The sequence below is a fragment of the Chionomys nivalis genome, chromosome 4, assembly GCF_950005125.1.
Source record: "Chionomys nivalis chromosome 4, mChiNiv1.1, whole genome shotgun sequence".
NCBI classification, from domain to species: domain Eukaryota; kingdom Metazoa; phylum Chordata; class Mammalia; order Rodentia; family Cricetidae; genus Chionomys; species Chionomys nivalis.
This window is the reverse complement of record NC_080089.1, coordinates 106,935,936-106,960,567: the sequence shown is the minus strand read 5'-3', so window position 1 is coordinate 106,960,567 and position 24,632 is coordinate 106,935,936. Positions and strand designations below refer to the sequence as shown.

The window sequence follows — 24,632 nt, the reverse complement described above, 5'->3', positions numbered from 1 at the left end:
TTCAGTGGATCATGATTATCTCACGGAAATATCCCGTTCTACTGGCATTTTTACATGTAGATTATTATGAAGATGATTTCCTCTTAAGCTGAACTGTTTAAAGTGCTGCTCCCCACCCCCCACCGATAAAGCAGGGGCTGCAGAGGATAGAAAATAGAACTAAGGAAGTGTCACCCAGCTAGGAGTTAAGAGTTTCTCTTGAGGAGCCATATAGACAATGGTTTAGGCTAATGATTAAGGAAAACAATCGAGTCCCAGGAGTTAGCACAAGTTTTTTCTGATTTGGGGAAATGTGTTCACGGATTTCATTGGGCATCATAGCTAAACAAAGCTTTAAACAAATGACTTCTGTAACTGGAAAACAAAGAATTGTATGGTTAGTTAAAATAATTGGACAGGACTCCTCAGTATAAAAAGTGAAACTAGAAACCTGTTTTCCTGGCAATTATGAAAACTACTACCTATGGTTGTGATTATGGCTGAAAGAGTTCTGATCTATGAAAAGTCTTGCTTTTCACCTGTAATATGTAATATATTCAATCATGTAAGGGATATGAAAAAATATAATTTTTACTTGTATTCATTGCAATCATTCACTTAAAAAATAAAATGTATCCACAGTATAACTTTTATATTGTTTGAAAGATTCTGCTGGGATATACAAACTGTAAAGGAAAAAAAAAAAGACATGAGAGAAGGAAGACACCAGGGGAGATGGAGAAGACACCAGGGAAGATGGAGAAGAAGACACCAGGAGAGATGGAGAAGACACCAGGGGAGATGGAGAAGACACCAGGGGAGATGGAGAAGAAGACACCAGGGGAGATGGAGAAGACACCAGGGGAGATGGAGAAGAAGACACCAGGGGAGATGGAGAAGAAGACACCAGAAAAGCAGAAGAAGGAAAACATCGGGGTAGAAGAACAGAAGAAAAAAGAACAGAGTAGAACAAGGACAAAAAGAAAAATAAAAGAAGAGGCTTTTATCCCTCAGAAAAGAACTCTGTATGTTTATCTTGCTGGCTCTGCATCTCGGTCCCAGTCTTTCCGACCTGCAAAAGGCTGGTCCCGCTGCATCAAACTTTGTTCAAAAAAGTGTTTTCAAGCCGGGCAGTGGTGGTGCACGCCTTTAATCCCAGCACTCGGGAGGCAGAGGCAGGCGGATCTCTGTGAGTTCAAGACCAGCCTAGTCTACAAGAGCTAGTTCCAGGACAGGTTCCAAAGCTGCAGAGAAACCCTGTCTCAAAGAACAAAACAAACAAACAAAAAATGTGTTTTCAATTCAAACGCAGATGGAACACTTAGATTGGGCAATTAGGCTTTGGTGTGTTTTCTAACTCTCTACAGTGATCATATCACACTTTTCACAAGCAGTTTAAAGTAAAGAGAGAGAGAGAGAGAGGGAAAAGATGGAGGGAGGGATGGAGGGAGGGAGGGATGGAGGGAGGGAGGGATGGAGGGAGGGGTGGGGGAGGGAGGGAAGGAGAGGGGGGAGGGAGGGGGGAGGGAGGGAGGGAGAGGGGGGAGGGAGGGAGGGAGAGGGGGGAAGGAGGGAGAAAATTACCCAACTAGACTCTGAGTCTGGCATTCTGGCTGTGGACTATTCCCACTGGTATGTTTCAATTGCCCTAACACTCTGACCACTATGCAGGTGACGAGACTGAGACCACAAACCCAGGCCCTTATTTCTGTGCCCCAGTACTAGACACAACAGAAACTATGAGTCCCCAAACTAGATGGCCCACCTACCTATCCACCCGGACCCCCAGAGTCACCCCCAAAGAACAAGGGGGAGAAGGGGGCCATCTGATGCTCACACAAATTTAATCTCTGCTCTTGGTCTTAAAGTCCAGAATGTTGCTTCCAAGCCACACCCCCTTCTCCTGGCCTCCCTACAGGACCCACGCTCGTCAGGGACCACTCCATTCCCACCCTGACTCCTGTGGAGTGTGGACATGCAACCTCACTCCATCAGTGACCTAATGCCATTCAGCAGAGGCAGAGCAGGAAGAGGAGGGGCGGAGCAGTCACGGGCCCACTGGGAGCTGCAGCAGCCAGAACAGGGACAGGAGGCAGGAGGCCTGGCACGGCCCTGGCAGTGCCGCGTGGTTCACTTGCTCCTTGATCCATCTGGTATATTTGGTGAGGCGAGTGTATACAGCTGGATTCTGAAGTTTGATGCAGGCCTTCTCCCACGATAACACCCCGGCCAGAATCCATCTTCCGTCAATTTCACAAACCAATGGCCCCCCAGGGTTCCCCTAGGCAAAGACAAAGGGGTGGTGGAGGTTCTGCTGGCACCACAGGACCTACAATGTCCACCCCCTCAGCTCTGTTTGAGAGAATGGCTCCTGCAGGAGCTTGCTAGCTGGGGCCCCTTCGGCTTCTCAGTTGGAGACCACATGGAAGAATTGCAGCCATTAGCAGTCAGAGAGAAAAGAGAGAGGAGAGGTTAGTGATGGTAATGGGGAAAGAGACCACACCCCAGGACTCATTCAGAAAGAGAGCTGCCAGAAGTCCCCAGAAACTCACATAACACACATTCTCTCCGTAATTGGTGGCACACAGCATGTTCCTCCGGATAAGCGGGATAACTCGGGGATAGAAGGACGTCTTGTGGAAAATATGGTCACACTTCTTGTTGTCCAAAATGAAGACCTCGGCCTCCCGAAGCTCTGGAGTCAGTGTCAAGTTGTCTGTAGGGAGCAGAAGGGATAAGCTGTGACCCCCCACTCCCTGCAGGTCGGCTGAGCCCTACTCCACACCTGTGCACCTCCCTCCGTGTGGTCTTTCTGGCACTGTAGGCCTGACACAGCGACCCCCTCACCATGCCAGGCTTTGGTTCAGGAGCCTCTTCTTGAGGAAGCTTGTGTTGCTGAACCCAGAAGGCTGCCAAGTCCCAGCACAGCCACTTACAACTTGGAACCCCAACCCTGGGATCTTCCTTTCCATAGCATTTATTCCCTTAGCCCCAACTGACAGGCACTTCTCTAGGTATCTTTGGTCATCTATCTACTCAGAGCTCAGCTCACATCCCCTGAGCTTGGTTGTCTTTTTGTTTTGTTTTGTTTAAAAAAAACCAAAACAACAAAAAAAAAAAAAAACACAGTCTCAGACAGCCCAGGCTGGTATCAAACTTATGTACCTGAGGCTGGCCTTGAACTCATCCCTCCCTGGCTCCTCACTAATGCTGGAGTTAGAGGTGCAATTCATCAGTGTACCTAGCGTCTTCGACACTTTGTCAGCCTCTGTACCACCCACCCCTTTGCCCTACTCCGTGACTCCCTTCCAGGCATCGCCAAGGGTCCAGAGCATGGCAGCTGTTTCAGTTGTGGCCAGGGAGGAAGGGAGGGATGGCTTCCTAGCTCTGAGTTTCCCTAAGAGGTAGATAATTACGCCCAGCCAGCCCAAGCAGCGTTAGCCTAACTGCAGTCCCTATGTGAACCGTAACAATGAGCACCATATGAGGAGTGCTTAACACACTCCAAACCGCAGACTGGAAACCACAGCCATAGCCTCCTAGAGGGTGCACAAGGGATGGGGCAATGAAGTCCCAAAGGGACATTTCCAAACCCATTCAACTTACCTGAGGAGTGCTGCTTAGTCTTGCCCCAGCCAGTCACCCAGCACTGAGTCCCAACCTTCAAGTTGAAGCCTTGCTCTGGAAGACAGATGGGCTGCATGTACTTGTTGAAGGTGACAGGGGATTCGAGACGAAGAAGGGCAATGTCGCTTCTGATGAAGTTCCGACCCCAGTACTTGGGATGCACAATGATGTCCGCCACGGGAATCTTCAGGGCCCTGGAAGAGCCCTCAGGCTGCAGCTTACTGCTACCCAGCATCACTGAGTATTCTTTGTTACTGCGGGAGATACAGAAGCACACCCAGCAGACAGAGTTTTCCACACAACGCACCTGCCACCTCCCAGGACCCTTTCCTGTCCCTGAAGGCCTGCCTGACGTGCTCTCTCCACTCAATCTGGATTAATCCAGCCTGGGACACTCAAAGTCAAATGCATAGCAACCCTTTCATTCACAGTCCCATTGAGTCGTGTGTGTGTGTGTGTGTGTGTGTGTGTGTGTGTGTGAGAGAGAGAGAGAGAGAGAGAGAGAGAGAGAGAGACACTCCTGGGGTTGGGGTCTGGGCTTTCCTGTTGCCCAGCTTAGGATACAGTCTCTGTTGTTTGGAGACCCACCCCGATGTAGTCCCTGAACCTTGTGAGGTCCTGAGCCTGACTCTTCCCCTGTGTTGGATGCCCCTTCCCACTCTTCCTGGTTCTTATTTCCTTCATGGTTTCATGGGAGTACTGAGGAAGCTGGACCAGGCCCACGGTAGCTCTAGGGCCTTTACATCCTTGACTCATGGGCCCCACTCACCCCCGGATGCAGTGAGCTGCAGAGACCACCCAGCTGATGTCAATGAGGGCCCCTCCACACACGTGCTTGTTCTGTATGCGAAGGCTCACTTCCCAGGGCCAATGGCGGCTCCTCTCCAAGTTGTCTGGCCACCAGGGCTTGCCACAAACTTCAGAATAAGCATTGCAGAGAGTACAGTGTACACAGAGAGGACAATCAGAATGACTAGTAGTAACAAGTCTCCCTCTGGGGTCAGGTTGCCAGAGCTGTACCCCAGGGGCTTCTTCCGGTTACAGAGAGGAGACTGAGGGGCAGTGGACCCAAGGGCACCGAACTAGACAAAACATGACAGTTACAGAGATAAGAGCATGGAGAAAGAGACAGAGGGACCCCACAGCTGGAGAGTAAGAATGAAATCCACAGAGGACAATCCATGCTGAACCTCAAAGCAATGCAGAAACGGAGCAGGGGTTTCAAGAGGAAAAACGTGTTTCTGGTACTGGGCCATGTTGAAAAGCTGTCCTGTTGGCTGCATCTCTGTGATGTAAAAAGTCCCCACACTGGTCAGAGTGGGAAGAAAAATAGCTATGAATTTCTCTCCGAGAGGTCTTTACCCTACGTAGTCGGGAGCCCACAGTTATTAGTTTGCCCACTGGTCTACCAGCCAAAGTGTATGAATGAATGAATGCATGAAAGAATGAATGAACATAGATGCAGGGATTATAAATAAAGTACAAGGTGCTGCCAGGTGTAGTGGCACACGCCTTTAATCCCAGCACTTGGGAGGCAGATGCAGGCGGATCTCTGTGAGTTTGAGGCCAGCCTTATCTACTATGCAGAGATATCCTGTTTCTAATAAATAAATAAAATAATAAAAATAAAAAATAAGAAAAAAGAGAAAGGTTTTTCCTCAAAACATATATTAAAAGAAAGGGCGGGTCAGGGGGAAGAATATGACAAAGCAAAATTACAAACATGTTTGAAAGTGTAACAAAGCTGATTACATACTAACTTTAAAAAACGAGCAAGGGGCTAAAGAGAAGGCTCAGCAATTAAGAGCACTTGCCATTCTCCGAGAGACCAGGTTTGGTTCTCAGCACTACCATGCTGACTACAATCATCTGTAACTCTAATTCCCGAGGACTTGGCATCCTCTGCTGGCACAAGGCACATACATTTGCCCAGGCAAACACACTCCAGCACATAAAATAAAAACTAACAAAAACAATTTGATGCACAAACAAAAACATCTTTAGGTGCTGGGAAACAGCTCAGTTGGTAAATTGCTTGGTGTGCAAGCATCAAGACATGAGTTCAATCCCCGGCACAGAGTAAAACCAGGCATGGTGGTATAGGTTTGTAATCCCAAGGCTGGAGAGGCGGGGACAGGCAGATCCCTGGGGCTCGCTAGCCAGCCAGTCTATCCTAATCTGTAACCTTCCAACCAATGAGAGACTCTGTCTCCAGAAACAAAGCGGGCAGTGCTTGAGGAACAGCACCTGAGTTTGACTTCTGTTCTCTACACACATTCGTGTGTGCGCGCGCACACACACAGACACAGTCACACACGCACGCACAGACACACATGCACACCATCTTTAAATGAGACTGAATTACAGAGAGAGAGCAGAAAGCAGTGAGGCTTGGACAGAAGCAAGAACATAGCCAATTAACCACGTAGTCAATAGTGAACCTTAGGCCTGACAAGGGAGGCCTATGAACCCAACCATGCACTCCCTGGGTCGAAGGGGAAAGACAGGAAACATCAGGAGCCAGGCTCTGTAGCCAGTGCCCCTAGAAGCTTGTTATGAAGCTGTAGGGAAGAATCAAAGCCAGAGCTGAGATCAGAGTAGCCCTGTATGCCCATGGATGACCCAGACACTCTTTCTTAGCACCCAGGGCTGTGTCCTGGCAGTGGCATACGTTGTTTAGGAAGTGCATCCAATACTTGCTTCCTACCAAGCCAGAAATGCTATTCAGGCAGAGACTTTCAGAAGGTATTTTTCCCAGGAACTGGATCTTTCCCTGCCACAGGGACCCACTGACCCACCTGGCTGGTCGTGGTCCTCTTTATCACCTGAAGGAGAGAAGAAGGACAGCGATAACTTGTAGCAGGATGGACTAAATAATTAGTTCACTCATTCGTTCATCAAATCGTCCCGAATCTGATGCTGTTCCTAGTCTGAAGTTGCAGACTGGGAAACAACGGTATCAGACAGAACCTGTCTGGGGACACACGCTGCTCAGCTATTCAGACAGTAAACACATTGTTACCATGTGAGATCAGGACAGGGGCAGGGTCTGAGACGTCAGGTCAACCTAGAAGAGGTGGCGGGTATAAGCAACAGCTGAGAGGGGAAAAACAAATAAAAACTGATAAAAAAAAAAAAGTCCTCCAGGGAGAAACACAATAGTGTATTCCAGAGTCTTTGGAGGATGAAAATGATGTCTGTGGTGGAAGAGAAAAATGAAGCCAGCAGAGGTCTGAATCAGATGGATGGCATGGATCAGATGCATGGCGTGGATCGTATGGACGACGTGGATTAGATGCATGGCATGGATCGGATGCATGGCGTGCGTCGGATGCATGGCATGGATCGTATGGACAGCGTGGATCAGATGCATGGCATGGGTCGGATACATGGCGTGGATCGGATGCATGGCGTGGATCGGATGCATGGTGTGGATCAGATGGATGGCGTGGATCATATGGACAGCGTGGATTGGATGGATTGTGTTATGAGGGCAGCAGGGCGGAGACAGGAGAGTGACAAGATAGATGGGAGGCGGGGATCTCCACTGCATCTCTGCAGAACTCAGGCAAGCAGGGAGGGACCTGGACGAGGCTCTGAGGACAGATATGACGAGCTTGAGGGGTGACCAAGGGACATGGATTAGTCTGGACTGGCACTGGTTTCTAAATGCAGAGAAGGGCTGGCTGTCATTCACTTCACTAAGACAGACAACTAAGAAAGAAAGCCAGCTTTTAGGAGAATGAGGGTCTGGTGTAGACACCAGCGAAGTGAGATACTTCAGGATGGTTCAGGGAAAGAGGTCCAGCAGATGGGTGCTCCTAAAGGGTATTGTCTTAGGTGGCAGGACATAATGCAGCATGCAGGACACAATGCAGCCCAATGCCTGGGGTAACTGGGTTCACCCAGGGAGCAGAGAAGAGGGAAGGAATCAATAGCACCTTAAGTCCGAAACGAGCAGAGACTGAGTGGAGCGATGTGGACACGGAGGAGAGGGGTTCTCCTGAAACAGGAGAATCAGGAAGCTAGGAAAGGTGGTATGTGTTTGTAATCCCAGCACTTAGGAGGTGGAGACAGGGGTTCTGGACTTCAAGCTATCTATCCTCAGCTACACAGAAAGTTCAAGGCTACCCAAGGGTTCATGAGACCTTGCCCTTCTCCCCAAATAAAAGAAGGAAAAATAAAAAGGGGGAAAGGGTTGGAGGAGGAGCCACAGGAAATAAAAAAGGAAGAGATCAATAAAAAATCAAAACGAACCAGGCGGTGGTGGCGCACGCCTTTAATCCCAGCACTCGGGAGACAGAGGCAGGAGGATCTTTGTGAGTTTGAGGCCAGTCTGGTCTACAAGAGCTAGTTCCTCAGATCTGATCATCATGGAAGGAAAAAAAAAGGAGTTAGTTCCAGGGCAGGCAACAAAGACACACAGAGAAACCCTGTCTTGAAAAACAACAACAACAAAAAAAACCAAAACAAACAAAACCGGGAGCAATAAGGAGGACAGGTCAGGAATGGGCTGAGGATTACATGGGAAATAAAGAGCCAAAGGGAAGCATGAAGCCATAATGGCTCTTGGGGAAGGCTGGCAGAGCACTGGGAAGAATGGTGGAAGAAAACCAAGGAACGCACTTGGGTGGATGAGTATGACTGATTGATGTACGCAGCGCCTCTCAGCACGGGAGGACACCCGCCCCTCCCGCCCTGCTGCAGCCCCAACTCTGCTCGGGAGGCATACTCCCACAGGCAAAGAAGTGGCTATGGGTCCTGTTACAGAGCAATCGGAGGATTCACGGGGGCTGGGCGGGGGGGAGGGGGGAGTCTGAAAAGACAGTCAAAGGCTGGTGATGGGAAGAAGCCAATCATCCTTTTGCGAGGATGGAGATACGGAAGGTGCCTGGGCATGGAGGGAGAGGCCAGGGATGCTGCCTGCTGCTGTCTCCAGGAGACCACAGGGTAGTTGTGACCTAGGACTGGGAAGCAGAAGAGAGGAGACAATGAGGGGAGAGTGGCGCACACAAGTTCCTAGCGGCTGGAGAGGAATAGCCAACCCGAGCAAGACTAGGGAGAAGACACTGACAGAATCACAGCAGAGAAGGTGCCCGCCTCACCTAAGTTTGAAGGCGGAGGCAGCAACAGTAGTGTCACAAAACAGGTTAGGACCCAGCGCCTCAAGGATCCAGGCCAAGCGCCCAGGCCACACAACGACGACGCAGCCATGAAGATGTACCTATGGGCTGCGGAGACAGCTCCAGCGCGCTGTCACGTGCCAACATCGCGTACGTGATGACGTCTTAGGCACGTGACACGATGGCCAGGAGCCTGACCGCGCCTCTTCAGGGCCTTCGATTCTTGTACCTGGACCCAATCTGGTCCTTAAGGTGACACCCGCAGTGTTCTCATAGTGTGGTAGGTCATCCAGAACCTAACTGGGGAAAGATTCCTGGGCCAGGAACAGCATCTTGTGGTCCAGCCTCTGGCTATTCTCTCGTTCTCTGGGCCTGTCGCACGAGTTTCATGGTAACTCTTGACGAGGACTAGGAAAACCCCCAAACAGAAAATAACATCAGGAAGATGGTTCTGAAAAGTTATCGGATGAATTGGATCAAGACTAAATCAAGGAGGGGGCACAGCTGGGGCAGGATGCTGAGTCAAGAAGGGCAGCTGTCCTGGTCCACAGACCAACAATATGAAGGACTGTCGCCACTTGTCTGTGCCTGGCCTTGGGCATAAACCGGGCTTTTCACAAAGGGACGATCTCTTTGGATCTCCAGAGCCCAGCAAAGACTGTGAGATGATCCACCAAAATTCCTGTTTAGTTCCAGGTGTCCAGCAGAACTCTCCAGATCCAGGCACCCAGACTGGCATTGAAACATTGTTTGTATGTTTGTTTTTGAGACAGGGTTTCTCTGTGTAACATTACTGGCTATCCTGGAACTCACTTTGTACCAGACTGGCCTCAAACACACAGAGATCTGCCTGATTCTGCCTCCCAAGTGCTGGGATTAAAGGCGTGAGTCACTGCCACCCAGCCATTATTCATTCATTCATTCATTCATTCATTCATTTATTCATTCATTTATTCACTTATTTAACGGCAGTGGTAGCAGCCAACCTGATCTACAGAGTGAGTTTCAGTCAGTCAGGACTGTTACACAGAGAAACCCTGTCTTGAAAAACAAAGATTATTAGTTTAATTTTATTTTTTATGTGTGAGTGTTTTGTCTGCATACATGTCTGTGCACCATAGTATGTACGTGATGCCTACAGAAGCCAGAAGAAGGCATTGGATCCCCCAGGACTGGAGTTACAGACAGTTAGAAGCCACCAGGTAAGTTCTGTAAATCAAATTTGTGTCTTATGGAAATTCACAACCACTGAATCATCTCTCCAGCCGTACCCCACCCCACCCCAGTTTGGCATTTAAATGCGTTTGGGTGAGTAATCCGTGCCACTTACATGTCAAGGTAGGCCAGAGAAGGCTGTCCTTCTGCCGGCATTTGGTTCCCAAAGTTAGGTCCCCACACCAGCTGCACCAACAGCACCCGGGAACTTGATCTTCATCCTCACACCTTGGCCCTGGCTCCCGGGATTGAAAACTTCCTTGGTGAGACCAATAATGTGAATTATATTTCTTTTTAGACAGGGTCCCTCTCTGTGTAGTCCTGACTAGCTTTGAACTTGTGGGAATCCTCCTGCCTCTGGCTCCCAAGTGTTGGGATTAGATATGTCCCATCACTCCCGGCAGTAATGTGACTTTAACAAGTTCTCACAGTGTGCTCGCACGAGTGAAGAATGGGCCATGAGGCAGGAGCGGAACTATATAAGGGAGGAAGAGCTATCTAGTAACATGGAATAGCTTGCTGTGGTCAACAACGTTAAGTGTGTGTTGTTAGTCTCTGAAGAGCCAGCAGTTTCTGGAGGGTGGAGGTGGTTTGGGAGCTTGCTGTCGTTTGTCACAACACCTCATCCCCCAGTTTGTAGGATTAGCCTCAAACTCAGTGTGTAGCAGAGGAACCACTGATGGTCTTTGCCTCTGCCTTCCAAGTGGTGAGGACATAGACAAACACCTCCTCATCTGTTCCAGGTCCGGTGGTTTCTTAACATATCTGGTGATGTATGTATTCATTAAGTGATGAATCTGACAGGGCTACATAGTGGTATCCTGTCTCAAAATAAAAAATAAAAAAAATAGAGAGGGGGTTGATGTAAACTCCGTCAGATTCATCCATCCTTTGGCAGTGGTTGGAACTGGATGCCCACTGAAGCCAGGGGGAGCAGAGGGTGAGACATGGAGCCCTGGAAAGACAAAGGGCGGGAGGGGGATGGGAGGAGGCTAGTGAACACATCTATAGTGAACCTTGTGTAAGATGGAAGCTGTATAAAATGATGAATCTCTTTTTTTTTTTTTTTTTTTTTTGGTTTTTCGAGACAGGGTTTCTCTGTGGTTTTGGAGCCTGTCCTGGAACTAGCTCTTGTAGACCAGGCTGGTCTCGAACTCACAGAGATCCGCCTGCCTCTGCCTCCCAAGTGCTGGGATTAAAGGCGTGCGCCACCACTGCCCGGCTATGAATCTCTTCAAGTCCTCCTGACTTTGGGAACATGGCCTTTGGAAATAAAAATCAGATGAATAGCAAGAAGAGAAAGACAAATGAATAAATAATTTTAAAAAAGAGAGAGAGAAAGACTGCTTCTCAGGCTCTGGCTTCATTATTTTTTTTTTTTCTGTCAGAGACAGGGTTTCTCTGTAGCTTTGGAGCTTGTCCTGGGACTAGCTCTTGTAGACCAGGCTGGCCTCGAACTCACAGATATCCACCTGCCTCTACCTCCCGAGTGCTGAGATTAAAGGCATGCGCCACCACCGCCCAGCCTGGCTTCATTCTTACTCCCAGTTTCTACCTGTCCTGAGCCCTTGCTCCTACCTTTGAACATGGTACAGCACAGCTAAAGTCCCTGCTCAGAGGCTGATAACTACGCCAGGCATGTAAGGAGCAGGATTGCCTACCAAAACCACCTATAGGACTCAAGTCTGAGCTAGCCCAGCCTCATCTCTTCTGTGCCTTACTGCCAACTGTAAGGAACTTCCTAGGCATATGGGGGTCCAGTTCTCTGAGCGGCCAAATATTTCAGGTGAGCAGAGCTTCAGAACACACAGGACACTCTCCAAACATTTATTCGGTGCACATTTGAAATCTCCCCCACTCCAAACTGCCTCGACACAACTTGGGGTGACCCTGGATGTGGCCACTAGGAAACTGAGGAAGGGGTGCCAGGCAGGAGTATGAGGTACGGGTTGTGCATTCACTGACAGATCCCCACATGGGGTACAGGGGAGTTTCTGCCCGCCTCGGATACTTAAGTCCCAGCTCCATACTTCTGCAGGGAGCTAGCAATACTCCTCTTTTCCTCCATCCCTCTCTCCTTCCTTCCCTCCCCTTTTCCAGCAGTCACTGATCTGTGTAATGCAAACAGCAGGTCTAGACCAATGACGGCCTCTCCTCTTGACAGACGTCCTCTGAGATGTTATTAGTCATTGTGTGTGCCCCTCCTAGCCGTCAAGCTGCCCCTCCAGTTGGATCAGTTCACTCTCATTTCCACCAGGCAGAGAGCAACCAGCTGTGTCTGAGACGAGTGACCAGAACACCAGTCAGGACACTCTGCAGTCCCCAGTCACCCTGCCACAGTCCACTATGCCCCTCTCCAGGGCAATGGATCCTGACCGGAATCTGAAGAAAGGGCCGAGAGAGGAAGATGGGATTGGAGAAGAGGCCTAGTGGGAGACTCAAACCAACAGGAAGAGAGTGTGCTAAGGAAAGCACAGCATCACCAAGATGGCCAGTTGCAGCGCCAGAGACAGGTGCAGGACCAAGACTCCCATGGCGTCTGTACAGGAAGCCAGACTTAGAATATCTTTGAGCCATGCATCGTATTCAGCGATGTCTGTGTAAACCAAGGGGACAGGGACTTCGTCACAGTTGATGCCCCAGCTCACAATTCCCACCTGGGTCCACGTGTTCTCAGATTCACAGACAAGGGGGCTCCCAGAATCTCCCTGGAAAAGAGAAGAAAGAAACCAACTGTAGGAGTGGAAGAGGTAGCAGGCTGGCTGCATGGCTGGGGAAACTTCCTCAGGCCCAAAGACTCTTGCAGGCCTAGATTCTTCCCTCCCTACCTCCCTCCCTCCCTCCCTCCCTCCCTCCCTCCCTCCCTCCCTCCTTCCTTCCCTCCTTCCTTCCTTTTTTCCTTCTTCCTTCTTTCTTTTTATCTTTTCTTTTTTTGAGACAGGATTATAGGGTTTCTCTGTGTAATAACCCCAGCTGCCCTGGAACTAGCTCTGTAGACTAGGCTGGCCTTGAACTCATAGAGATCCATCTGTCTCTGTCTCCCGAGGGCTGGGATTAAAGGTGTAAGCCACCATACCTGGCCCTAGATTCTTTTAATGGCTGAGACTTAGCAGATGAAAAGCTAACGTGAAAACCTGCCCATCTTCTGAGCAAGGATATACCTTCTCTGATGACCAGGCAACAGACACAAGATGCACAGCCAGTCCAGCCCAGCGGAACAGTCATAGATTGACATTTACCTTGGGAGTCCCTAATCTACGGATACCAAACCCTTTCTAGTGAATGTCTAAGCCTGTCAGAACTCATAATCCTGCAACTGTATTAGCCTTGGCCTCTAGAGTATGTAACCTGCAGAGCCCAATCCAGCACCATTCCGGTATCTAGTTAGACTGCTCTGTCCTGAGTCTTCAAAAACATTAAATACCTTGAGGATCATCCTTGCATGGAGGTCCTGGAATCTTTACCACAGTCTTAATAAGTCCTCTCTGCCCTAACCCAATTGAGTAGCTGTGCTGTATTCAAGAGCCGAAGCACGCCAAATTTCCCCTTCCAGTGCAATTCTGCACGGCCCTGACCCACCCTAAACCCAAGGTCCTACAACCTTGGTCACCTCAAACACACCTCCGTCCCTACCTCAGGCTCTGCTCAGGACTCCTAGAAGTGGAAACTCTCACCACACCCGCCCAGCTTTGCCTCCCAGACCTAGCTGGGCCAGTCTAGAAATCTGACACAGTGCTCCAGGCTGCACATATCCTAACTCTAACCACTTGGTGTTTTTTGGTTTTGTTGTTGTTGTTGTTGTTGCTTTCAAGGCAGGGTTTCTCTGTGTAGTCTTGGAACCACTTGTGTAGACTACACTGGCCCCAAACCCAGAGATCCGCCTGCCTCTGCCTCCAGAATGATGGGATTAAAGGAGTGTGCCACCACACCCAGCTTCAACCCTAACCAGTTTATCCCATTGCTCCCAATGCAAACAAAGCTTCCTTCAGCATTAGACCTCTGAACCCTTATATATGCCTGTGCCCCGTCACAACAATGATACCCCCCCTTTCCAAGAAATTCCAATGTGCATCCACTGACGGCTCCAAACCCCTTCTCAAGAATACAGTCTTCTGCAGAGGGAACAAATGGACCTGGGGATCGTAGAGGCTCTCATAGGAAGAGCTTCAATTTATTTCCCTGGACTTTGCCTTCCAGAAATTTTTAATGCCTTTAATGCCTATGTTACAAGGCTGTGATATGGTTAACTAAGATTATAAAGGGCAAATGCTCACATTGGCGGGGTTGCGTGCCGCATAACACTCAGTACAGAACATCGTTTTGTATCATGCTCAGATTTAAATGCTTTAGCAGGGTCCCTAGGTAGCAAAGACTAAACCTTTTAGAAGGACCAGGCCAGGCCAACTCATGGGAACCTTAACTAAGGGGTTTGTACAAGATGTAATGGCAGGGTTTAATGGGGCATGCCTTCTACTCCAGTGTCAGAAGGCAAAGGCAAGAGGATCTCTGCCAGTTTGAGGCAAGCCTGGTCTATGCAGAGTTCCAGGGTTACACAGTGAAACCCTGTCTAAGAACGGGGGCCCATAAACTGACCCAACAAGGACTCTGTCCTGAGTCGTGCTGGCCACAGACCATCCCTTTCATCACGAGGTTTTCAGATGTATTTAACCGGCTCTGGAACAGCTGGTTACAAGGCTTCTGGAGAAGAATGTTTTGCCGGGCCTCCTGGAGGAGAGCTGAAGTGAAGACTGTATCTACAGAAAGACAATCAAGGATCTGTACCAGAAGATGGCAGGGACTACCAGCATCCGCCCGGTGCCACCGCGTGTGTGAATATACACTTGATTCCTTAAGACAGACAGGCCAGGCACTGGACACCTGTCCCAGAGGAAACAGACAAGAAAAGTCTCGCCAGCTAGAAAATGACAACCAAGCATCCCCCAGAGTCTTTGCTGCAAGAGGGAAGGTCTAAGGTCCTGTGCTCTGCTCAGCCCAGGAAGGAGGAAGCTTAACCCTTTGGGGGAAGAACAGCCCAAATCTAATTTGGACAGAAACCATCACATCACGCCTGTCACCCAAGCAACCAGGTCCTGACACAAAAATAAAAGCCTAACACAGTTGCAGCGAGCTCGCTATCAGTGTATTCGCCAGTTAGAAACTCGCCCCTCCCCTCACAGAGCAACCTGAAGCCCCAGGCCGTCCCACCAGCCAGACTCACCGTCTTCACGGTTCCAGCCGGTCACCCAGCACCATGTCCCGTTCTCCACGTGGGAGGGCTTCTCAGGAAGGCACACAGGCTGGATATGTGAGGAGTAGTTCACAGCAAAGGACAGCAGAACAAGAGCAATGTCGCTCTTCATGGTTTGAGAGTCAAAATTGGAAGGATAAATGATGTCTTTGACGGGGACGAGATTTACAGATTCAGAAGTCAGCACATTGTCTCCCAGCATCACCTTGTATTCCTCCTGGCTGCAAGGAAAAAAGAGGTCCTGGAGGGCTTACACACCCCTGCACAGGGTGCTGGCTTCCCAGCCTAGCCTTCTGTGGATGCCAAGCATCAGCCCTCCCCCTCCTCCCAAACCACACCCTTCTCCAGGACCCCTCACACCTCTGACCATGCAGCAGTGTTCCAAGTGTGGTTCTTAGACCAGAATCATCTGGAAACTTGCTAAAAATGAACATGTTTAGGTGTCACCTGAGACTGGACATGAATCCTGGACTGCCACTCTTTTTACAGATGAGAAGGAAAAATCTGTGTGTGTGTGTGTGTGTGTGTGTGTGTGTGTGCGTGTGTGTGTATGTGCGCCTGGCTGTCCTGAAACTCGCTCTGTAGACTAGACTGACCTTGAACTCACAGAGATCCACCTGTGAGTGCCAGGATTAAAGGTGTGTACCACCACTACCTAGCTAAAATATCTTTTTGTTGTTGCTGGTTTTTTTCCCCCACTCGGGACAGGATTTCTCTGTGTAACAGCTCTGGCTCCCCTGAAACTCGCTTTGTAAACTGGGCTGGCCTCGAACTCAGAGACCTGCCTGCCTCTGCCTCACAAGTGCTGGCATCACCACGGCCCCAAAACAAAAACCTTAAGAGTGGGAGACAGGACACAGCTGGATCAGGGGCCCCAACAAGGTCCCCAAACACTTACTCATATATGCAGTGGGCCGCAGTCAGCACCCACTGGTGGCTGATGAGGGAGCCTCCACAGACATGCTCGTTTCTGCTCTGCAGGCTCACCTGCCATGGCCACTTCCTCACGGCAGATGGCCTTCCGTGACTGAACTCCATAATTCTACGGCCACAGGCTTCTAAAGAGAGGTTAGACGTGAGGCCAGCGCTCCACACCTCCAACCCATTCCACATAATCAAGGTCATCCTCAGAAAGGACTACCTCTCCAGCCCTGCAAGGACCGGAGCAGACCCCGCCTTCCCAGGCCGACTGGTTTGCACTTTGACCTCCCAGACTGGCGGGTAGAGAGCTGGCACCGGTAGCAGTACCTGGAGCAAACGGTTCTTCTGGAGAGCTACTGCTGGATTCCATGACACCTTCGGTTGTGGTCGGTGAAGGAGTCCCTGATCCTGGAGTCCCAGTGGGGTCTGGAGACACCGGAATTACCAAAGGATCTGAAATATTCAGGGGTTTCATGCGGTTCCACCGTGCCGGGACCTCTGGACTTGTGGGCGTCACTCTGGAATCCTCCGTGGGTCCGTAATTACTACCTAAGGAAGAGACCAACAGGAAACGTAAAGGCAGAGCCGTTCCTGCGCCTGCGCAGCTGCTTGCTGCTGGCCTGACTGCCCCAACAGCATCAGCCCTGACACCAACTCCAACACCATCACCATAGTCACCCCCACCCAAAGCCAAGCTTCGTGCGGCCACACTTCCGCCACTGCTACCACCCGGGACCCCTGTCCCCAGCCAAGGCCTCACTGAACAGAGGCTGAAGAAGCTGAAACCAGACCAGGAGGGTCAGGAAGCCGCCCATTTAGGCCTTGGGCTCAGGCAATCCCTCTCCTGGCACCCCCGCCCCCCAGCAGTGGCTCGCGCAGGTCCAGAGCTTCTTCCTAAGACGGCTCATCCCTGAGTCATCGTCATCAAAAACCTACCTGGGCAGCACCGTCATGGGAGCAATTTCGAAGGCGTTCTACATCTTATCAATATTAAATACAAAAGGGGGCCAGAGTTTTTGCTGCTCTTGCAGAAGACCCAGATTTGGTTCCCAGCACCCACATGGTGGCTCACAACCACTCATAACTCCAGTTCCAGGGGATTCTGTCTCTCTTCTGACCTCCTCAAGGTGCGTGCGTACACACACACACACACAAACACACACACGAAGACAAAACTCTCATACACATAAAAAAATGTTTAAAAAATATTAAATAAAAAGCCCATCCCAGTCCCAGGCAACATAACCTCCTGACCGTTTGATAATTTCCTTTTTAATCTCTGGTGGTAAAATAGGACCATATAGAAAACCAAAGAAATACACAACTTTGGTAATCAATGTCAAGTTGACTGCGCGTGTATCTACCATCCAGGTGAAGACACACAACTCTGCCGACAGTGCAGGAGCCCCTCCACATACCGTCCATGACACAACTGGAGGCTGTGTTCATTAATGCTATTTTTTTTAAAGATTTATTTATTTATTATGTATACAACATTCTGCCTCGATGTATGCCCACATGCCAGAAGAGGGCACTCATTACAGATGGTTGTGAGCCACCATGTGGTTGCGGGGAATTGAACTCAGGACCTCTGGAAGAGCAGCCAGTGCTCTTAACCTCTGAGCCATCTCTCCAGCCCCATTAATGCTATTTTCATGTGACTATTTTCTGTAGTCCCCACACCCAAACATGCTTCCCTGCATGCTGCCCTTGAGTCTGGAAGGGCTGTTTTGCACTTCATATCTCCCTAAGAGACGCTGAAGACTGTACCTTCTCCTCCTGCCAATCACACCTCGTGTGTAGACCACCCTGAATTGTTTGGCGTGTAGTCTCTGGAAGTCTAGACTCTGAATTGCACTTTCTTATTTTTCTCTCTTTCCTACAAGTCTGCAGTGGGACCCAGGTCCCGGCCCCCTGTCAACCAGACAAGTGCTATATTATTATTGGGAGAAAAAACAATGTCTACATGGTTTTCTTATTTTAATATTTATTTTTATTTTACATGTATGAGTGTTTTTCCCATATGTATGTAAAGTGTACTGCATATGTGCCTGATGCCCATGAAGGCCAGAAGAGGACACCAGACCCCTGGAACTGGAGCTGTGGATGCCATGTGGGTACTGGGAACTGAACCAGGATCCTCTGTGAGAGTAGCCAGTGTTCTTAACTGCTGCGCCTTCTCTCGCCCTACTGCACGTTTTTTTTTTTTTGTTTGTTTGTTTGTTTGTTTTTTTCTGTTTTTGTTTTTTGTGACTTTACAAATGGTTTGATGATTTTGCCTGGAAACATTAATCCCTCGGGGACGTTGAAAATAGTGATCTCACAGTTTCAGAATTTTCTTTCATTCGTCAGCTGGGAAAGTTTTAGCAAGAGTGTGGCTATTAACACATTTTACAGGTTTTTAAAAGTTGCAACTGTCTTCCCTTCTGTGGTGAATTAGAAAACTCAGCCACAGTATTTTGCATCTTTACCAACCAAGAACTGGAATTCATTCAGATGTGGTCGCTCATGCTATAACACCAGCTATTAAAGGTGAGAGGCAGTAAAAAGTCGAGTTCAAGGCTTCCCAGGACTAAAGTCAGACCTTGCCTCATTCTCCCGCCCTTGTTGGAGCTAAGATGACTTTGTGATCTGCTTCTACCAACAGAAGCCAAGTTGTGCAACTTCTGAGCTTAGATGTTAAGAGTCCTTAAAGTATCTGCCTTCAGTTGGGCGGTGGTGGCGCATGCCTTTATTTAATCCCAGCACTTGGGAGGCAGACACAGGTGGATCTCTGTGAGTTCGAGACCAGCATGGTTTATGTAGTAAGTTCCAGGACAGGCTCTAAAGCTACACAGAAACCCTGTCTTGAAAAGACAAAGATTAAAAAAGAAAAAAGTGTCTGCCTTCACCCATTTTAGACACCGTCCTGGTCCTTCTGGAGGATGGGAGCCTTCTCCAGCAAAGGGAAGCATCCAGACTGAACTCCTCAAGACCATCCAGGACACCAAGTTATGCTTTATAAAGACTTTGTAAGCATTGAGTTAGCAAATACTTTATCATTGCTCTTATTAGAAATTCAGGCTTCTGCTCCCGTGAGCCTCTGCACACAGGGTTCTCAGTCAGCATCTCACCCGTTTCTAAGTGTGTTGCTCTGTAAACAGCTCATGGCATCCCCTCTGTTAGCCGACTGCACTTTAACCTGTGCTTAAAGAAAGCTGCCCCAAGAAAAGGTCTCCATGATATCCATCCTCGCTCTCTTGCACTTAGGAATGCTAAGCAGCACCTCAGATTATTGTTGAGGTTCTTTGAAATTGAAAAAAATGCCAGCAAACCCCACAAATATGTAAGAAAAATGTGAACACGTGTTTAAATCAGAGCCCAAAGAAGCCCGGAAGTCATCGTGCTAGTCCACTTTCTCGAGGGGCATGTGTACCAGATGTTTGTTTCCCACTGCTCTGTGAATGTCCACAATAAAAGGTTGCACGTGGGGGCACCACGCTGTATGAGGCCGTTTAGTTTGGGATGCTATGTCACCAGCAATGGATCCCTCAAACTCATCCTGAAGGTTACGTTATCCCATTTTTGCCAAGCATGGCTCCTGGAATCAGTCTTGCCAGCGATGGGGGCAGTGGCTTGGGGTGTGATGTCACTGAGAGATCCCACGTCAGAGAACAAGTGGGGCAGGGTTGGCAGTTCAGGGGAGTTGAGCTACAAGCAGCTATGGCCCAGGTCTCTGCTGGTCACCCCAGAGGCCCTTCCAGAGTCTTCCCAAATGTAACGGACTGCCCCCCCCCCCCCCCCCGCATACCAGTGATTTTTCTCTGGGCTGAGCCTGGGAGACGATAACTGAGGGGGTGAGCCCCTAGCAGCTCCAGGTTCTTTTTCTGAGAAGCCAACACTGGGTCAGTTTCTCAGAAGTTGGAGGTAGGTGTGATTTCTCGACCAATGGCACCTCACAGGTTCACCACTGCTCACCACGGAGAGCCTGTTCTGACCTCACAGGTTCACCAGCACTCACCATGGGGTGCCTGTTCTAACCGGTACACTACCGTTCACCACGGGGTGCCTGTTCTGATCTCACAGGTAAAGCGCCGTTCACCTGGAGGGCCTGTTCTGATTTGTACATGACTCATTTGGTTAGGATCCCAGTGGTTCCTTTTTTTTCCTTTATGTGTGTGTTTTGGCTGCCTGGGCCCATGGATGTCACATAGGACATCAGATCCCCTGGGACTGGAGTTTTAAGGATGGTTATGAGCCACCGTGTGGGTGCTGGAAACTGAATCCAGGTCCTTTGAAAGAGCATTGAACCATCTCTCCAGCCCTGACCCCCGTGGTCTTTACTAGTGATCTTGCTGTCTGGAATGGTGGGAAATACCAGGTTCCTTTAGGCAATTCCTACTCAACACCTATACATTTTTTCAAGCCTTCTCTCTGGGCAAGCCTGGGGGAAATGGTGTTTCAAGACCACAACATCTGACCACTGAAATGGTCATCTGCCTCCAAGTGCAGGGGATCTGATGCTTCTGGTCTTTGTGGGAACCTGCAGACATGCAAGCAAAATAGGCATGTTAAAAATATTTTTTAAATCTTAAAAAAAGGTATCTGTAGATGATATGAGAGTGTACATAGGGATCAGAGGAGAGGAGCTGGAGAGATGAGTGAGCAATTAAGAGAACTTGCTCTTCCCGAAGGCCTGTGTTGGATTTATAGCACCTACATGGCAGCTCACAACCATTCCCAATACCAGATGCCGGGATTTGATGGCCTCTAGCCTCTGTAGGCACTGCATGCAAGTGGTAAACAGACCACACATGCAGTCTAAACCCCCATACCTGCAATCCCGGCACTCATGAAGCTGAGGGAGGAAGATGGGCACAAATCTGAGGTCAGTCTGGGCTATCTGTAGTATCAGGCCAGCCAGGGTTGTAAGTCCCTGGAGGCCAGGCCCTGCCACGAGGACCTCCAGCCACCAGGCTCCACTCACGGACCACTCTAATGGCCTTAATTGTTGGACTCAGTCCCTCAAGACAGAAGTGGCCCAGCTCTGCAGAGTAAAATGTCCAAGATCAGTTACAAAATCCCACCAATCCCAGGCCACTCTGGAAAGCTCTACCCCAAGAAGCCCTGTAGAAAGCCTACCTCTTGCTCAGTCTTGGCTGTTTCTCTCCCAAGCATAGGCAGCCACCCATTTCCCCCAATACATCTCTTGTGTGAGGTTTGTTGTGTGGTGTTGCTTTGTGGTATTCCTCAACCCCCGACTGCCAGGATACCTTTCCCTCAGAGCTGTAACGCTTGCATTGGAGATAGCTTTCCCCTCAGATCTTTAACACTTACATGGACCACACAGCAAAACCTTGCATTAAAATACAAAAACAGGGCTGGAGAGATGGCTCAGTGGTTAAAGGCCCTTGCTGTACTGCCTGAGGACCCAGGTTCAGTTCCCAGAACTCACATGCTGGCTCACAATCATCTGTAGTTCCGGATCCAGGGATCTGACACCCTCTTCTGACCTCACAGGTGACAGGGCACACACAGGACACCCAGACATTCATTCAGGCAAAAGACTCATAGAATAAATGCAGTAATGATTGCACATGTATACGCACATATCACAGCTTACTGAGCATATTAAGTGAACACAGTTTATTATCTGTTTACTACATATAGAATAGCAAAGCTGCTGAAATACATTTAATTGCTACATATAAAGATGTTTGGTTATCAATAATACCAAAGGAAGAAATCAACAGCCTGCAGACCAATAAGCATTAAATAAATGATAGCAAAATCTCCGACCTGGCCCCACCCCAGAGTCTTACAGTAGTTTCACTCGTGAGCGTTGTCACCTTTTTAATTCATATGATAGAGTTGACACGCACATCCAAACCAAGCAAACACGCAGCTTTGGCAGCCGATGCACAGTGACACTGCTTGGATTGCAGTCAAGGCAAACCACGCAGTCAGGAAGCCCTCCCGTGTGCCCCCATAACACAGTTTCATACCGCTCTCAATGAGACGTCAGTTATACTGTTGTGTCATTAGGCACGTTTCCTTTGGTGCTACCCTCTAGTCTGTAAGACTCTTGCATTTCATGTATCTTTAGAACTACGACTACACGGTACTCAGCCCCTTGAACGTCACCTGTAGAAGACCCTGGACCCTGACCTGTGGTCTCCTACAGTCCGACTTTGTGAGTTTTGCTCCAGGTTGCTCCTCTGCATCCTCTATTTCCTACTCATCGACAGTTACACTTCTACAGTTCTTTTCTCAACAAGAGAATTAATGCTGGGTTCTGCCACTGAGAGACATGACATCAAATGGCCTCCTCTTGCGACAATTACCTAGAAACTAATTCCTTTGGGTTGGAGGTGCAGTCTCATAACCCGCCAGTTCTCTCTCAGTTGCTGCTGGGAAGACTGGGACCAAGGATGTAGCTCAGTGGTAGAGTCTTTGCCTTGTACGTGTAAGGCTCTGGGTTTGAGAGCCACTACTTCAGAGAGGAGGGAAGGGGGGGTGATATTAGGTTCATTTTAGAGGTGTTAAAGAATTTTTTATTATCCTCGATGTGGTGGGTTAGAAAACGTGGGCATAGCATGTTATGTCTCCATCCACCAAGCATGTAAATTAGCCATGCACGGGCCTTTAATCTCACCACTCCGAAAGCAGGGACAGGCAGATCTCTGTGAGCTCCAGACCAGCCAGGGCTGCCTAGTGAGGTCCTGCCCACCCTTCCGCCCAAATCAAACAAACAACACAGAAAGAAAAAGAAATGAAATCCATTTCCCAGCTATTATTAAGTCTGGTCTGGCATCAAGACATTCTGGCTTTTTTACGATAGGATGTCATGGAACCCTGGTTGGCCTCCAACTCGCCAAGGTTGAGTTTCTGACTCTTCTGCCTGCACTCCCAGTGCAGAGAGTACATGTATGCATGTACATGCAGTGTACATGTATGCACCACAGTGTACATGTATGCACCACTGCGCCAAGGTTTAGGTCGTGTCAGGGATCAAACCCACGGTTTCACACCTGCTAGGCAAGCACTCGACCAACTGAGATACACTTTCCTATCTGTGACCTACATCTTATGTAGAGTCCTACACCAGTGCCTGACTTAGCAAAAGTAATCCACAAACATTGGCCAGGAAGAGTAAAATTGTCAGCGACTGGTATTTGGTATTCCGTTCCCTCAGAGTGGATGCCTATTTTTTCCCTCAACAATGCTTGAGCTAAATTCCTATTCCCGATGCCTAGAAATCCCTCCCATATCACAGACCAAAGGACTCCCTCTTTGGGAGCAGGGGAATGTATCCCCAAAGGCTATACCTTTGCCTACTCTATTGTATTTTTCCCCTCACTAAAGCAACCTGGAAAGGAAAATGGGGCCAGAGCAATGGGCTGAGAGAAAGGTGTAGGGCCACAAAGGACCCTTGAGAATTCATTTACCCATCCTCTCATCCGATTGACTCCTCAACTCCTTGCTCTGGTCCAGGAGCTGGAGGACAGAAGATAAACAATGGTTAGAGGGCGCCCTTGGCTCAGAGCAACAAAATGTCAACCTGTGGAGACAGAGAAAAATCAGGTATGGGGCCTCCAAAGTCAGGGGAACCCAGAAGGCACATTCCATGTTGATGGGCTGGTCTGAGATGTGTGCTGTGGGACTCATGGGCTCAGACAACCCACCAAACTTAAATGAGACAGATAGCCTCCTCTAGGGTTTAACACAGACCAAAAAACTTCCCTAGATAAATGGGGGCCCATGTCTCTTTAGAGTATGCTATAAGCAGCCAAACAGTTCAGATAGACAAAACTTCAGAACATATGAGACACGTTTATTCAGTTCATATCTAAAAGTCTATCCTCTCCAAAACCGCATCAACACAACCTAGGGTGGCCCTAGAGGTGACTGTAGGTACCAAGGAAGAGGGCACCAGACAGGACTGCTCCCAGCAATCAAGGGTAGCAATAGTTTTGTACCCACAGATGGATTCCCACTGGGTGCAGGGAGCATGCTGTCAACCACAACTGAGCCAGATGTAGAAGTCCCAGGCTCACAGCTCTGCAGAACTCAGGTACGGCAGAGTCTCGGGTAAGAAAGCAGTTAGGTCTAGTGGCTACTCAACACTGACAATGTCTCTCCTCTCCAGATGTTCTCCAAGGCCTCCATGAGTCATCTCCTTCCACCTGGCAGGTCAGAGAGTCCTCTATCTGGAAATGGTTCTCTCTCCTTCGCTCCAAGCAAGGCACAGGCCTCGTACAGTGATCACTGAGGCAGATGACCAGAGCACCAGGTCAGGACATTCGCAAGTTCCCAGCTCCCTGCCATGCTCCACTGAGGCAATGGATTCCGAGTAGAATTTGAAGAGAGAGCATTGACAGGGAAGGAAGGTTAGAGGAGAAGCCTAGTGGAGGCTCAGAAACAAGAGGACAGTGGGCTGTGGGGATCACAGGGTCACCAGGACACCAGGTGAAGCACCAGACACATGCATAAGGTGAGACAGCCTGATGAATTACAATCCGGAGCTTGGCTCAGTTCTT

General features: G+C 49.2%; 3 protein-coding genes across 3 annotated transcripts in view; all 3 read right to left on the bottom strand.

The window, feature by feature from the left end:
- Positions 1 to 1,981: 1,981 nt before the first annotated feature.
- On the bottom strand, positions 1,982 to 10,164 carry LOC130873587 (inactive serine protease 45-like). Its single transcript, XM_057768422.1, has 7 exons — positions 10,128 to 10,164; positions 8,712 to 8,837; positions 6,405 to 6,431; positions 4,376 to 4,523; positions 3,586 to 3,860; positions 2,532 to 2,695; positions 1,982 to 2,260 (listed from the first exon to the last, which is right to left on the bottom strand). The coding sequence occupies exons 1-7, from the start codon at positions 10,162 to 10,164 to the stop codon at positions 2,027 to 2,029; spliced, it is 1,011 nt and encodes a 336-aa protein (XP_057624405.1). The 3' UTR covers positions 1,982 to 2,026.
- Positions 10,165 to 12,406: 2,242 nt separating this feature from the next.
- LOC130873586 (putative inactive serine protease 43) lies at positions 12,407 to 17,066 on the bottom strand. Its single transcript, XM_057768420.1, has 7 exons — positions 17,050 to 17,066; positions 16,783 to 16,892; positions 16,441 to 16,662; positions 16,091 to 16,250; positions 15,163 to 15,413; positions 14,538 to 14,698; positions 12,407 to 12,652 (listed from the first exon to the last, which is right to left on the bottom strand). Exons 1-7 carry the CDS (start codon positions 17,064 to 17,066, stop codon positions 12,407 to 12,409), a joined length of 1,167 nt encoding a protein of 388 aa, XP_057624403.1.
- A 7,480-nt stretch (positions 17,067 to 24,546) lies between these two features.
- LOC130873585 (serine protease 44-like) overlaps positions 24,547 to 24,632 on the bottom strand; it is a 4,215-nt gene continuing 4,129 nt past the window's right edge. The window contains exon 5 of the mRNA XM_057768419.1: positions 24,547 to 24,632. This exon is cut by the window's right edge and continues 142 nt beyond it. Within this exon, the coding sequence (XP_057624402.1) occupies positions 24,547 to 24,632 (86 nt within the window).

Excerpts from the sequence above, each read along its gene's own strand:
- LOC130873587 (XM_057768422.1), bottom strand. The coding sequence starts at position 10,164 with ATGAAGATCAAGTTCCCGGGTGCTGTTGGTGCAGCTG. Across the intron at positions 8,838-10,127 it reads GGGTGCTGTTGGTGCAGCTG|CCCATAGGTACATCTTCATG; the intron begins GTGTGGGGACCT and ends CTGTCTCCGCAG. Across the intron at positions 2,261-2,531 it reads ACGGAGAGAATGTGTGTTAT|GGGAACCCTGGGGGGCCATT; the intron begins GTGAGTTTCTGG and ends GTCTTTGCCTAG.
- LOC130873586 (XM_057768420.1), bottom strand. Across the intron at positions 14,699-15,162 it reads CGGCTGGAACCGTGAAGACG|ATACAGTCTTCACTTCAGCT; the intron begins GTGAGTCTGGCT and ends GTCTTTCTGTAG. Across the intron at positions 12,653-14,537 it reads CAGGACAGAGTCCTTGTTGG|GGAGATTCTGGGAGCCCCCT; the intron begins GTCAGTTTATGG and ends TCTCTTTTCCAG.